The sequence below is a fragment of the Rosa rugosa genome, chromosome 3 (assembly GCF_958449725.1).
Source record: "Rosa rugosa chromosome 3, drRosRugo1.1, whole genome shotgun sequence".
Taxonomy (NCBI): Eukaryota; Viridiplantae; Streptophyta; class Magnoliopsida; order Rosales; family Rosaceae; genus Rosa; species Rosa rugosa.
In genome coordinates, this window is record NC_084822.1 from 39,418,196 (window position 1) to 39,431,581 (window position 13,386).

General features: G+C 41.0%; 3 protein-coding genes and 1 long non-coding RNA gene across 4 annotated transcripts in view; 2 read left to right on the plus strand and 2 right to left on the minus strand.

Annotated features, from left to right (window-relative positions):
- Positions 1-72: 72 nt before the first annotated feature.
- LOC133738380 (trihelix transcription factor ENAP2) lies at positions 73-1,317 on the minus strand. The gene has a single exon (XM_062165908.1). The coding sequence runs from the start codon at positions 1,150-1,152 to the stop codon at positions 277-279; it is 876 nt and encodes a 291-aa protein (XP_062021892.1). The 5' UTR covers positions 1,153-1,317; the 3' UTR covers positions 73-276.
- A 2,469-nt stretch (positions 1,318-3,786) lies between these two features.
- LOC133737707 (endoribonuclease Dicer homolog 3-like) overlaps positions 3,787-13,386 on the plus strand; it is a 21,358-nt gene continuing 11,758 nt past the window's right edge. Inside the window, exons 1-12 of the mRNA XM_062165212.1 lie at positions 3,787-3,929; positions 4,024-4,210; positions 4,403-4,516; positions 4,655-4,789; positions 4,867-4,936; positions 5,151-5,215; positions 5,317-5,448; positions 5,579-5,734; positions 5,855-5,984; positions 6,088-6,193; positions 6,276-6,468; positions 6,558-6,718. Of these exons, the coding sequence (XP_062021196.1) occupies positions 3,853-3,929; positions 4,024-4,210; positions 4,403-4,516; positions 4,655-4,789; positions 4,867-4,936; positions 5,151-5,215; positions 5,317-5,448; positions 5,579-5,734; positions 5,855-5,984; positions 6,088-6,193; positions 6,276-6,468; positions 6,558-6,718 (1,526 nt within the window). The 5' untranslated portion in view covers positions 3,787-3,852. The remainder of the gene's footprint in view (positions 3,930-4,023; positions 4,211-4,402; positions 4,517-4,654; positions 4,790-4,866; positions 4,937-5,150; positions 5,216-5,316; positions 5,449-5,578; positions 5,735-5,854; positions 5,985-6,087; positions 6,194-6,275; positions 6,469-6,557; positions 6,719-13,386) is intronic.
- On the plus strand, positions 6,811-13,000 carry LOC133735220 (uncharacterized). The gene is made up of 2 exons (XM_062162629.1): positions 6,811-7,827; positions 8,204-13,000. Exon 2 carries the CDS (start codon positions 8,205-8,207, stop codon positions 9,327-9,329), a length of 1,125 nt encoding a protein of 374 aa, XP_062018613.1. The 5' UTR covers positions 6,811-7,827; position 8,204; the 3' UTR covers positions 9,330-13,000.
- Positions 12,848-13,386, minus strand: LOC133735221 (uncharacterized). The gene is made up of 2 exons (XR_009858846.1): positions 13,323-13,386; positions 12,848-13,218 (listed from the first exon to the last, which is right to left on the minus strand). It is a non-coding gene; the product is annotated as an uncharacterized LOC133735221 (long non-coding RNA).

The following is a 13,386-nucleotide window of genomic DNA, read 5'->3' on the forward strand; positions in this document are numbered from 1 at the left end:
GACTAAAGCATGAAACTTTCTTAGAGAAATTAACACTAATCACTAGAATTGAAGACTATCAGTTACAAGTACTTGATCAATGGAAAAGAAAAGATTGTAATTGCTTCTCAGAGGACTGAATCTTCAACAAGATGAACCAGAACCATCATTGGGTTCTTGGGTTCAACCGTTAACTATACAAATCCAATTTGAACAACACAACAACAACGTTGTTACTGTACATTGAAACAACAAAACCCACAGACAACAATTCAGATCGAACAGAACTGAACCCCTTCAATCAAGCCCAAAAGCCCTGTCGATGGAATCAACAATTTTGCGCTGCGATTGAAGAATCATATCAATCCGTTTATTCTCCATCTCTAATCTACACCTCTCCGTTTCCCTCATGATCTCCATCCTCATATTCTCCACCCCAATCAGCCTTTTCGCAAACCCCCTTATCTCCGTCGCCAGCTCCACCACCATCTCTGTTCCTCTCTGCCCATCCACCACATCGCCGTAGTAGCCGTCGTCGTCTGCGGCGGCCTCCCTCGGCCTTTTCGCCGCCGCCGAGTCCCGAAAGTGGCCCTCTTTTGCTCCAGAAGAAAATCTGTTCACAATTGCAGGTCTCCTCAGAATGTAATCAAGACTCTGCAACTTCCTGTAGTTGTCTTCTTCCTCCTCATCAACCTCTTCTTCTTCTTCTTCTTCGCCGTCACGATCCTCCGCTTCTTCTTCTTCTTCTTCGGCTTCTTCGTCGTCCTCCTCCTCCTCCTGGTACGGCCGTCTGGCGGAGATGGGCATGGGGCCCTGTTCGAGCCGCTCCATGAGATCGAAGTAGGGCCAACCCGACCCGAAGCTGAGGCCGAGGCGCTTCTTGACGGAGCGGTGACGCTGGCGGAGCTTCTCCATCTTGTGGCGGCACTGGGTGGCTGTCTTGGAGGGCTCGGTGTAGTCGTAGCCGCAGCGGGCGGCGACGGTGACGGCGACCTCCTCCCATTGGCTGGCCTTGAGCTGACCTCGGCGGAGCTCGTACCATTTGTCCTGGTAGGCCTGGATTAGGTGGACGGTTTCTTCGTGGGTCCAGGGGATCGGGTGGGGCTTCTTGGTGGCGGTGGTGGAGACCGGGGAGACCGAGGGGGAGGCGGTGGGTGAGGGTGGTGTGGCCATTGAAGATGAGAGTGGAGAATAATTTAGGGTTGGGAGGGGAATAGGGAATTGGATTTTTGAGGAGGGAGGGGGTGGTGGCGGTGGCGGTGGTTGTGATGTGTGAAGAGAGTAGTAGGTTTAAGTCGGTCAATGGACAACAACCCGAACCCGATTTTTAAACTGCACGTTATATTTCCCATTGCTTGTATATAAAAAATAGTATCTTCTTCCTATAAATAATAAAAATGAAAAATAAAAAGACACTTGTCTGTTCTACGTCTTTGCCTCTTTGGGGTTGGCCTAAGTGGGAAGGGAAAATATAACAGAAAAAAGAAAAATATATGTAAATTTGATCTTAATGCCAAAGGACTCATTATCAAATGGCATGGTGGGAGAGGACATAAGTGTCTATGATGTAAAATTGATTTTATATTTGTTAAAAGACATATTTGGTATAAGTAATTATTGGATGCAATCCTAATTTTATGTTTTAGAATACACTCATTTGTGGGTCGCATTACAGTTTCGGGATGTCGACGAAAGAGCATAAGCTATTTTTATTATAAGAATAGCATTTTTAGTGATAGTGTTAAATGAGAATGTATCTTTTAGACTTTGAATTTGAACTTGTTTCAACCAACATATACGTATTTTTGGGAGGAAGCATAAATTTGATGACTCAATGAAATTAGTCAAATTACACAATTTGATATGCATGATTTAAAGTGGGAGTGGGACCCGCTCTAGCTTAAACTTCAAAACAACATTAGTTTATACGTTGGATTTAACATTTCAATTGGAGCAACTATATATATTTGTCCAAATGTTACCGTTGGAGCTCCACCTTGGCACTTGACGCCTCACGTGAAATTTCTTTAATTGGCTTGTTTCTACTCAAAATGATTGATAATTGTATTAGAACGCCGTTATAAAGTTCACTATTTTTGCTATCAGAGACCTAAATACTGACAAGTTGGTATCGCGCACAAACCAATTGTGGCTTTAATCCCTACTATTAGATTTAGTTTTTGAGAAGAGATATCATTAACTTAGGTGTTTAAGAGTCTAAACACTCAAAAGGAAGGACCGAAAGATATTATTAAGCACGAGCGACTCTAACGTATGGTGCTAAGTTTCTACTAGAAAGGTATATGCTCTTCGGTTTCATATTAAATAGATTCAAAATGCGAAATCACACAATTTGAGATTCATGAACCAAAGTGGGAGTGAGACCTGCTCTGAAACTTCAAAACATTAGTTATATGTTGGATTCAATATTTTGATTGGAGCACGTGAAATCAGTTTAATTGGCTTGTTTCTACTCAAAAGAATTGTTAACTTTATTAGACCGCCAACATTTTCATTGGAGTGATTATATTTGTCAGATTTTACCGCTGGAGCTCCACCCTGGCACTTGACGCCTCACGTGAAATCCCTTTTATTGGCTTGTTTCTACTCAAAAGAATTGTTAACTTTATTAGACCGCCAACATTTTGATTGGAGCGGCTATATTTGTTAGATTTTACCATTGGAGCTCCACCATGGCACTTGACGCCTCACATGAAATCACTTTAATTGGCTTGTTTCTACTCAAAATAATTGTTAACTTTATTAGACCGTCTGTTATAGAGCTCACCATTTTTGCTATTAGATAGGACCTAAACACTGATAAGTTGGTGTCGTGCACTAACCAATTGTGGCTTCAATTTCTGTCATTATATTTTGAGAAGAGAGATCATTAGTGAAGGTGTTTAAGAGTCTAAACATTGTAAAGGAAAGACCGAAAGATGTGGCTTAGTACGAGCGAGTCTAACGTATGGTGCTATGTTAATCATCGGATTTACATTCTACAAGAAAGGTATATGCTCTTCAATTTCATTTTGCTCAATAGATGGTTTTTTTGGGAGGAAGCATAAATATGACTCATATTAAATAGATTCAGAATGTGAAATTACAAATTTTGATATGCATGAATCAATGTGGGAGTGAGATATGCTCTTAAGAAAATTCTACGGTATAATAATGTACTAATACATCAAGTAGACTAGATTTGATATAGAGGTAGACTGACTCTTTTTAGTTTGGAAATCAAGGATTTTAGATGTTGGGGTAAATGTTGAGAATTTTGCTTTAAAAAAAAAAAAAAAAAAAAAAAGGTAGACTAATTTAACTTGATATAAAATTCTTTAATTTAAAAACATGCAGATACTACCTTCCAATCTTCACAATGATATATGACTTTGTTTTGTTCATTCGTTTGACTTTGACCATTAGACATAGGTTTCTTCTTTAAAAACACTTGATGCATTCCATTTTTCAGCAAGAATTCTTTCCCCAAAATCAAAAGTTGAACAGAATATGCAGTACCATATATACAAATAACAATAAATATATGTGTATGCATCCTTGACTCACACATTTTGGCTTCTTTTTTCTGGGTGGCATGCACAATTCACGTTGGTTGCATTTGATTTTTGAACAATATTGCTCTCTCTTTCTCTTGTTTTAGGATATAATTTAAATTTTGATCCATTTCATCTTACCATTATACTGATGAAATTGTCAAAGTCATACAGCTGAGAGAACAGTAGTGCCAGTATATAAATGAACCATTTTTTGTTTGTTACAAAATCTCACTCACACATTATTGGAGCAAGTTCTACATATCTTTGGAAGATTAAAAGCTCCAAGCTTGAGCTGGAAATCGCCTCCAACTCCGATATGAGTCTCACTGCTCTTGACATTTCCCTTGAAGGATCACAATCTCCCCATGATATCAAGCATTTCGTCCCCAGAAGGTTAATACTTCTGCATGTTTTCACTTTTTGTTGGTTTGTATTTCAATACCGCTTTGAAAATTTAGTACTGAAAGTGTGTTTACACTGTGTACAGGTATCAAGTGAAAGTGTTCGAAGTCGCAAAGCGTAAGAACACAATTGCAGTGTTGGAAACTGGTGCTGGGAAGACTATGATTGCTGTGATGCTCATCAAACACATTGCTGATCAACTCATCATCAAGTCCATTGGCCACAAGAAGTTGATAATTTTCATGGCCCCAACAGTTCATCTTGTCATTCAGGTAATTACGTCAATTGAATTCTAAACTTTTAGCTATTTTGTACACATTCTCCTATGATTACAGTTTATCTACATTCCGAGAAAGACATTGCCTTTATGCTCAGGCATTTGGGGATTAAATGCATGTTTCATGGCACGGTACTTACTATTCAAATGCTGAAATATGTGTTTTTTTTTTCCCTTAATATAACAGCAATATGAGGTTATAAAAAAGTCTACAACTCTTGAAGTGGGAGTATACTACGGAGCCAAGGGCGTTGATGACTGGAGTCCAGAATGTTGGGAGGTGGAAGTGAATACACATGATGTACGCCTCGATTTTGATCAGCTAGTTCTCTATATATGCCAACATTCTTTGTTTATTAGTCCCAGAATTTCGTGTAATATTTTTCTCAAAGAATACAGTATATTCAAACTTATGACTGCTATGTTTCTTCTTTTGTAGATAATGGTCATGACACCTCAAATTCTCCTGGATGCTTTGCGGAATGCATTCTTGAAGATAGAGATGATTTGCTTGATGGTCTTCGATGAATGCCACCGTGCCACTGGCAATCATCCCTACGCGAAAATAATGAAGGTACACAGTCATACAGAACATAGCTGCTGTAAATTTTCATTGAAAACATCTGAATGTTAATATCTTTCTTTGAAAAGGAATTTCATCACAAATCAGGAAACAAGCCAAAGATTTTTGGAATGACAGCATCACCAGTCATTAAAAAAGGTAAGGCCGGTGTTAATGGTTCTTAATACATAACACTGTAAAGCATCATCATCTTGAGAAATCTTATGACCCTTTGGCTAGGTCTAATCACTTACTGCAGCTGGACTCTTAGCTAGGCTCAATGAGAATTTCAGAATGAAGTTTGTTAATCTCTGATAGGCTTTAGAGTTATGTATATGTGCAATTTGTAAGACAAAATTTCTATGCATACCAGGTGTCTCATCCGCCACGGACTGTGAGGATCAGATATCACAACTTGAAAGCATCTTGGATTCCCAGGTACATGCATTTCTTCATGTCATGATATTTTCTCATCAATTCTGAGAATTAATTTATTTCAATGCTATTGTTGGTATGAATGTGTGTTTCTGCTGGTGCAGGTTTATACTGTAGAAGACAGGACAGAGATTGAAGAGCATGTTCCATCAGCAGTCCAAATTTGTAAATTTTATGACCCGACATGGTTAACCTGTGTGGATTTGAAAGCAAAGATGGAAGCTTTATGGTCAAAGGTAGTTGCTCTGCATCATATTGAATGGAATTTATTACATGTTTTTGCTCAAACAACATAAGTCTTAATTGGCTTTGGATTTTACTTATGGGGAAACTAAGATATATACATTAAACTGCATGGTCATGCAGTTTGATGCTTCTATCATGTCAAAGTTGCAAGGGCCAGAGAAAGGCGAGTACGAAGACATAAATGATAAAATCAAGATGCTACGAAAGAGGTTGTCCAATGACTACATGAAAATCTTGTATTGCCTTGATGATCTTGGTATCGTATGCGCATACGAGGTATAGTAGCACCTATTTAATTAAAGTAAAATCTAGTGAAGATTTCTGTAATCAGTTATTTTCTGATCTTTAGTTTCATTTGTGATTTGTTTCTTCTACAAAATGACACCTCTTTTATAGGCTGTGAAAGTCTGTCTGGAGAATGCCCCTGATGTCAAAGAGGAGTGCACATTTTATAGAGAAAGCTCTTTGCAATGCAGATATTTTCTTGATGAAGTCTTAAATATGATCAGTGAATTTCTTCAAAAAGGTAGGCAGCTATAAGATACAAATTAGTTTTAGGAAGTATGGTGTTTAGTTTCTGTTTGTAGTAAAATACTGATTTCTGATACTATTTGCATCACATTTCTCAGGTTATATACTTCATACAGATTTTGAGTCAGACTATATAAAGGCACACAAAGTGGGATACATATCTCCGAAGTTACATGAACTTCTTCAAATTTTCCACTCATTTGGGTAATACATTTCTAATAGTTCACTGGTCAAGTTTTAACACTTATGTTACAAGTTAACTTATAGGCATGCTTTGCCATTGCAGGAGCGATATGCAAGTTCTGTGCCTTATTTTCGTAGAGAGAATTGTCACAGCCAAAGTAATGCAAAGATATGTGAAGAAACTGCCATGTTTATCTCATTTCACAGCTTCATATTTGACCGGAAGTACCACCTCAGTTGATGCACTTGCCCCGAAATTGCAGAAGGAAATTTTGGAGTCATTTTACAGTGGGAAGGTACCGATCAAATATATAGTAATCAGTTGAATGAAACTTTTTGGCATTTGAAAACCAAATAATCAGTGAGGGAGCTCTTCTGTTATTAGGTCAATCTACTATTTACCACTGATGTAGTTGAGGAGGGAATTCATGTCCAGAACTGCTCCTGTGTGATCCGGTTTGATCTTCCCAAGACAGTTCGTAGCTATGTCCAGTCTCGAGGACGAGCACGAAAAAATGATTCCCAATATATCATAATGCTTGAAAGGTGAAGGCTTCTTTCTGGTTTTTTTTTTTTTTTTTTCCTCTTTCTGTGCACAAAAGTCACTGAAAACTTACCAAGTTTGGGAGCATTGTTGAAGGATATCGACATAATGTGTGCCTCTACAAACTAGGGTTTGTTGTAGAGTTGTAATAGGAGTAGTTATAGATTCCCTAATTATGTTTGGACTCTATTACCTTTACGGTACTTTGTAATTCCCTATATATAGGGCTCCTATTATCAATAATACACACAACTATTTCTACACAATTCTATTATCCTACAACACGTTATCAGCACGAGTTCTAACCCTAGCTTCAGAAAAGAAAAGAAAAAAACCTAGAACTTCCTCTCTGCCGCCAACCCAAAACAAAACAAAAAAAAAAAAATCTCCATTCCGGCCTGCCTCAGCCTCACCTCATCTCATCTCACCTCACCGGCCGAACCTGCAAACCCAGCAGCCCAGCCCGGCCGGCCTCCTCCCCAGCGCCCCCGCGCCCAGACGCCTGCGGCTCAGCACACCAGCCTCACCCCAGCAGCCCACTGCAGCCCCTGCTGCCTGCACTGCTTCCTGCGCGCTGCTGCCTCCCTGCCAGCACACCACAGCCTCCCTGCCACTGCGCTGCTCCTGCTGCACGTCCCTGCCAGCCTACCGCGACCCCGCAGCCCGCTCAGCAGCCCTGCAGTACGCTGCGACCCCGAGCACCGCTAAGCAGCCCCGCAACCCCGAGCACCAGTACGCTGCTTCCCTGCACCCATACCACCAGCGAACTGCAGCAGCGACCCACTAGCAGCACCGCCTCCGATTTGCACCACCAGCAGCAGCCCAGTCCGCCTGCAGCCTAGGAGGAAGAAGAACGAACGAAAGAAAGAAGAAGAAGACCGAAAAAAAAAAAATAATAAAAAAAAGAGAAGGGCTGGGCCCGAAAAAAAAAAAAGAAAAAAAGGGAAAGGGTTGGGCCCGGAAAGAAAAAAAAAAAGGAGAAAGAAGAAAAAAAAAAGGGGAAGGGAGAAGGGCAGCCCACCAACTGCCATTTCCGACCAGATTCCAGCGATCTTATTTTAGCTACACGCCTGCATCAACACGCGCGTGTCTTCAAGCCAAGAACAATCACGTAAGTTTTTATAATTAAGGTTGCTGCTTTCTTGTATTTAAATTCCTTTTATTTTCTGCAAATATTGGAATATATGTTGCCAAATGAGTTTGATATTTAACAAAGCGGAATTGTGGGGATTCACGCTTAACGAACTAAGAGTGTTCATAATTAAACGAACTAAGAGTGTTCGTGTGAACTAAGAGCGTTCACAATGCTTGGACTAAGAGCGTCCGTAAGCATCAAATTGTGACCATATTAAAACATCATTGTTTGGTCTAATCCAAAAGAGATTCTTGGAAATTGATTTCTTGGTAGCATAGCTCGGAAATCTTATTATTTAGTTTTCGTGGAAGTTTAGCTCCGAAACTAATATATTTTCTCTTCTTATTTTCAGGATGTCGAATGAACCTAGACTCGACTTTCCCATGCTTGACTCAACAGGCTCAGATTACCACAGTTGGGTAACCGATGTTGAGAACCATCTCACTTCAAAGGGAATATTACCCATAATCCAGGCACCTAACCCGGATCTTGTGTTCATCAGAACATCTGCAAAGAATGCTCAAGCAGTTATCTTGATGCGACGTCATATGGACAAAGCACTCAGATTGGAGTATATGTCGATCAAGGATGCAAGAGAGCTATGGGTAGCGCTAGAAGAGCGTTTTGGCAATGTCCAAGATTCCCTCCTCCCTGACTTGAAAGTTCAATGGAACAATCTGCGCTTTGCTGACTTCAAGTCTGTTGCTGAATATAATTCAGAGGCTCTTCGCTTACAATCCATGTTGCGATTCTGTGGACAACCTGTCACAGAGCAAGAGCTAATTGAGAAAACTCTCTCCACCTTCCCCGTCTCAGCCATTGTGGTATCAAAGCAATACCGTACTGAGGTTAATGCTGGACGGATCACGAGGTTTCATCAGCTTATCAATATCATATCTGTAGCTGAGAAACATGATAACATACTCGTGAGAAATTATAATTCAAGGCCCATTGGAACTAAGAGCGTTCATGAGGCGAATTATAATGCACCCAAAAGAGGGCGCAAGGAGCGAAACCCTAATGAGGGACATGAAGGACGTATGGGTCCATATAACCGCCCTAATAAGGAAGGAAACCGCAAGTTTGGTGCGGATACACGTGGTGGCAATGTCACACGTGGGGGAGATGGTCGTGGTCGTGGTCATGGTGGTTGCGCCATGGCTCGTGGTGGAGGTACCATGGGTCGTGGTGGTGGCACCAACCCTCCTAGGGAACGCCCACAACGTGCACAACGTGCACCTCAATTAAAGGGAGGCAACCGCAATGATGAGTGTCATCGATGTGGATCAATTGAGCATTGGTTCAAGCAATGCAAGGCAAGTGAGGAACTAGCTGCAAGATACAGGGCATATAGGGACCTGAGAGAGCAAGAAGTGTACCTTGCAGAAGAAGAAGAAGATGGTGGAGATGTCAATCTCACCATAGAGGACTTCAAAGCTGAAGATGAAGTGCACATGGATGCAACAGACTTTGATTAGATTAGTCCTTTTTATTTTTCCAAGAACTTTTGTAATGGCAATTTGCCTTAGTCAATAAATGACAATTGTATTAACTCTTTCTTATGTGGCGGACCCAATAAAATGTGATGTCTAGGAAAGTCATTGAGATTATTGGTACTTAAGAGAGCCTCGCTCCACCAACATCTCTCTCTACTTCCCTGGTCATATTTGATTGGAGTTACCAAACGGATAGAGTGACTACAATGTGTCTTACTTTGATTTTATTTTGGATTAGACTTTGGAAACTTTGATGTAATCATTGGCTATTAATAAAGTGTCAATTCTTTTACTTAATGTCTTGGACATACATTAATTCGAACTTTATTATATAAGAGCCAATGTTTTTCATGTGGAAACACATTATGAGAATGGACAGAGTTCCTTTGCATCACCTCTAATGACTACGAACGTAAACGAGTATTAGAGAAACTTATGTGTCGCTCTAGTGGGTTGTATGCAACCACTATTTGAGTTATTGAATCCAACTATGTCATGAGAGACGACTTATGGGATTTTGGCACATATAGGCTTTGACATGATGATCCGTGTATTAAAGACTTTACACAGACATCCATTTTCAGAACGAAGAAAAGTAAGAACCAAGAATTGGTTCGAGGAGCTGCACATGCGCCTCATGGCGTCATGATTGTGCAAAGACAGGCCATACATGGCCAGTGCCGCCTACCCCCTGCGGCAAATACATGGCATTGACGCCATAAACTCCTCTCTCTACTTCTCAAGTCTATTGTGACATTATGGCTTAACCAAAACCTTCATTGGTTGATTATAAAGCCCATGTTTCGTTCTGTAAAGCCTGTTATTTAGGATTGAGACCATCCTATGCAAAGGAGATTGAGGAAATAATTCCATTCTTACAAAGAATCCAAGGGAATTCTATGGATTTGATCAACCAACTTGCGGACCATATAGATGTTTTATGGTGTTGGTTGATACGCAAACACGCTGGTCACGTGTTGTGCCATTATCCACTCGTAATGCTGCTTATACTACACTCCTAGCACATAACATATGGCTACGGGCTCACTACCCAGATCATCCCATTCAGTCAATTTGACCTGATAATGTTAGAGAGTTTACATCGACAGTTTTCGATGACTATTGCATATCATTGGGTATTGATATCAAGTATCATATTCCCATGTACACACCCAATTGATCTCGCGGAAAAGCCACCATTAAACGACTACAATGGTAGCCCGGACATTGGTAATGCGCACCAATATTTCCGCTTGGGTTATGCAATATCGCATGCAGCTATGCTAATTCGTCTACGACTCATAGCAGCCACTCAACTTTTATTTGCGTTACAGCTAGTGACTGGGTTCGAGTCTAATATCTCGTATTTATGCATATTTGAGTGTGCGATTCATGTGCCAATTGCGCCGCCACAGCGCATCAACATGAGTCATTGCAACGAATGCATATATATATATATATATATTTGTTGGACATGAGTCTCCAACTGTAAGTCCGCTATGTAGAACCCTTGACAGGCGATCTCTATTTCGCTGGATTTGCGAATTGTCACTTTGATGAGACAGTCTTCCCGTCGTTAGGGGGAGATTAGAACGTCAATGTTCAACAGGAACGACAGGAATTGTCGTGGTCTGTCCCCACTATGTCTCATCTTGATCCCCTAAAAGTGACGAGATCACATATACTTGCTGCAAACATGCCTGCAAGGATTGATGTCCCCACAAGAGGACATGGTGCCACCCAGAGAAGATGGGTACTGCACCACTACCATGGATGGTAATATGGTGACGCCACAAGGTGGCATAATGGCGTCATAGGCCATGGGTTCCGCTAGAGAGCGTAGGAGACCCATAGGTTCGATGGATTCTCTTCCTAAGAAGAGAGCGAGTTTGGCACAACTTGATCCATTGATCATTGATACTCAAAATCCATCTCATGAGAATATTTTGGATTGTGGTTATGTCCAAGAGACATCGTTGGGGGACGCCTCAATGTTAGAACCAATTCCTGAGAATATAGAGATCTCTACGAACTACACTAGTGTACATGAGGACGTGGAATTATTGAGACCAATGACATCGAACCTTACTCCGTTGAAGAATGCCAACGTAGAGAAAATTGGCCTAAATGGAAAGATGCGATCCAGGTTGAATTGGATTCACTAACGAAGAGGAAGGATTTCGGGCCTGAGATGCCAACACCTCCTAACATAAAACCTGTTGACATTAATAGGTCTTCGTTAGATAGCGTGATGAGAGAAAGAGATGGCAATCTCGCCTTATGGCGCAAGGTTTCTCACAACGCCCTGGAATCGACTACGAGAAGACATATTCTCTCGTAATGGATGTCATTGCACTCCACTACCTTGTCAGTTTGGTAGTTTCCAAATAACTGAACATGCAGCTTACGAATGTGGTCACTACGTATTTCTATGGGGATCTAGATACGGAATATAATGAAGGTTCTTGTGGACTTTGTTTACCCAAGTCAAGTGGCTCTAGACCACGGAGCGCATTTGCAACGAGGTTGAAATGCTCACTAAAATGACTACTTGATTGGGAAGGGATATGATGAACTATGCCCACGCGTTTCCATGACAAGTTCCGGATTTGCAATTGTCGCGGTTTATGTTGATAAACATAATTGGAACCCTTGTGAGTTAAGGAAAACCGCTGAACACCTGAAATCCGAGTTTGAGGGGAAGGACCTTGGGAGAACACGGTTTTGTATACCGTGTCAATAGATGCTTAGACATTTTTGATAAAGTCAAAGATGCACCATGGTCGTCCGTAGTCTTGGCCCTAAAATGGATCCGTTTCGTCCCAGGGATGATGACGAAGACGTGTTAATAGCAGGAATGCTTACTCATGTACAATAGGCGCATTATTGTACTTAGCACAATACAAGACCGGACACCTCAATTGTTATGAACTTGTTGGCTAGATGTAGCCATGCGCCAACGCAACGCCATTGGACTGGTATAAAAACAATCTTTCAATACTTGAGATGTACGATTGATATGGGCTTGTTCTATCCCTACAGAGAAAAGAGATGACGGAAGTGTGGGATCGGACCCCACAAGGCAAAATGCCACCTTCCGTGCTCCTCATCCCCTCCATCAAAATGACAACAAGCACTTCTAAATATTGAAGTGAACCATATCCAATCAGAGGATAATGTAGCGGACTTATTTACTAAGTCGTTACCAAAATCCACCTTCGAGAAACATGTGAAGAGCATCGGATTGAGAAAGTTATCCGAACTCCCATGATTGTAGCAATCAGGGGGAGATATTGACATCAGGGGGAGGCATGATGTCTACATGTTCGATCTCGAAGAGTGAAGGACGTGTTGTGCTCTTTTTGTCCTTCGACCAGGGTTATTTTTGTCCCACAGGGTTTTTGTTACCTGGCAAGGTTTTTAACGAGGCAACAATCAAAGCGTCATCACCAAGTTTGAGCGGCACAAGGGGGAGTGTTGAAGGATATCGACATAATGTGTGCCTCTACAAACTAGGGTTTGTTGTAGAGTTGTAATAGGAGTAGTTATAGATTCCCTAATTATGTTTGGACTCTATTACCTTTACGGTACTTTGTAATTCCCTATATATAGGGCTCCTATTATCAATAATACACACAACTATTTCTACACAATTCTATTATCCTACAACAGTGTTGATCACCTTGTATATACATACTGCTACAAATGTTTGGTCTAGACATTCTCGGTTTTATAGGTTTGCAATAAAGGGGCCTTGTTGCTAGATGGTGACTCCAGGCTATTAGCTCCGGAGTCTTCACCAGCGTCTTCTTTAGCTTTTCCCCATAGTACCGTATAAAACCCAATCGATATTATCGATGCTCCAAGTAGGCTGCAAAATGCAGAAAAGAAACCCAACAAGCACATTAAATATTTAATCTAGAATGTACAGATTTTAAACAGAGATTTTAGGAGTGGTTAGTTTCCATATCAAACCTTCCCAGGCAAAGTGTATCACCAAGGAACGTAACGCCCATGACAACAGCAATGGCAATTGACA

What these genes read in the sequence shown, in the direction of transcription:
- LOC133735220 (XM_062162629.1), top strand. Translation starts at nt 8,205, where the DNA reads ATGTCGAATGAACCTAGACTCGACTTTCCCATGCTTGACTCAACAGGC.
- LOC133738380 (XM_062165908.1), bottom strand. Translation starts at nt 1,152, where the DNA reads ATGGCCACACCACCCTCACCCACCGCCTCCCCCTCGGTCTCCCCGGTC.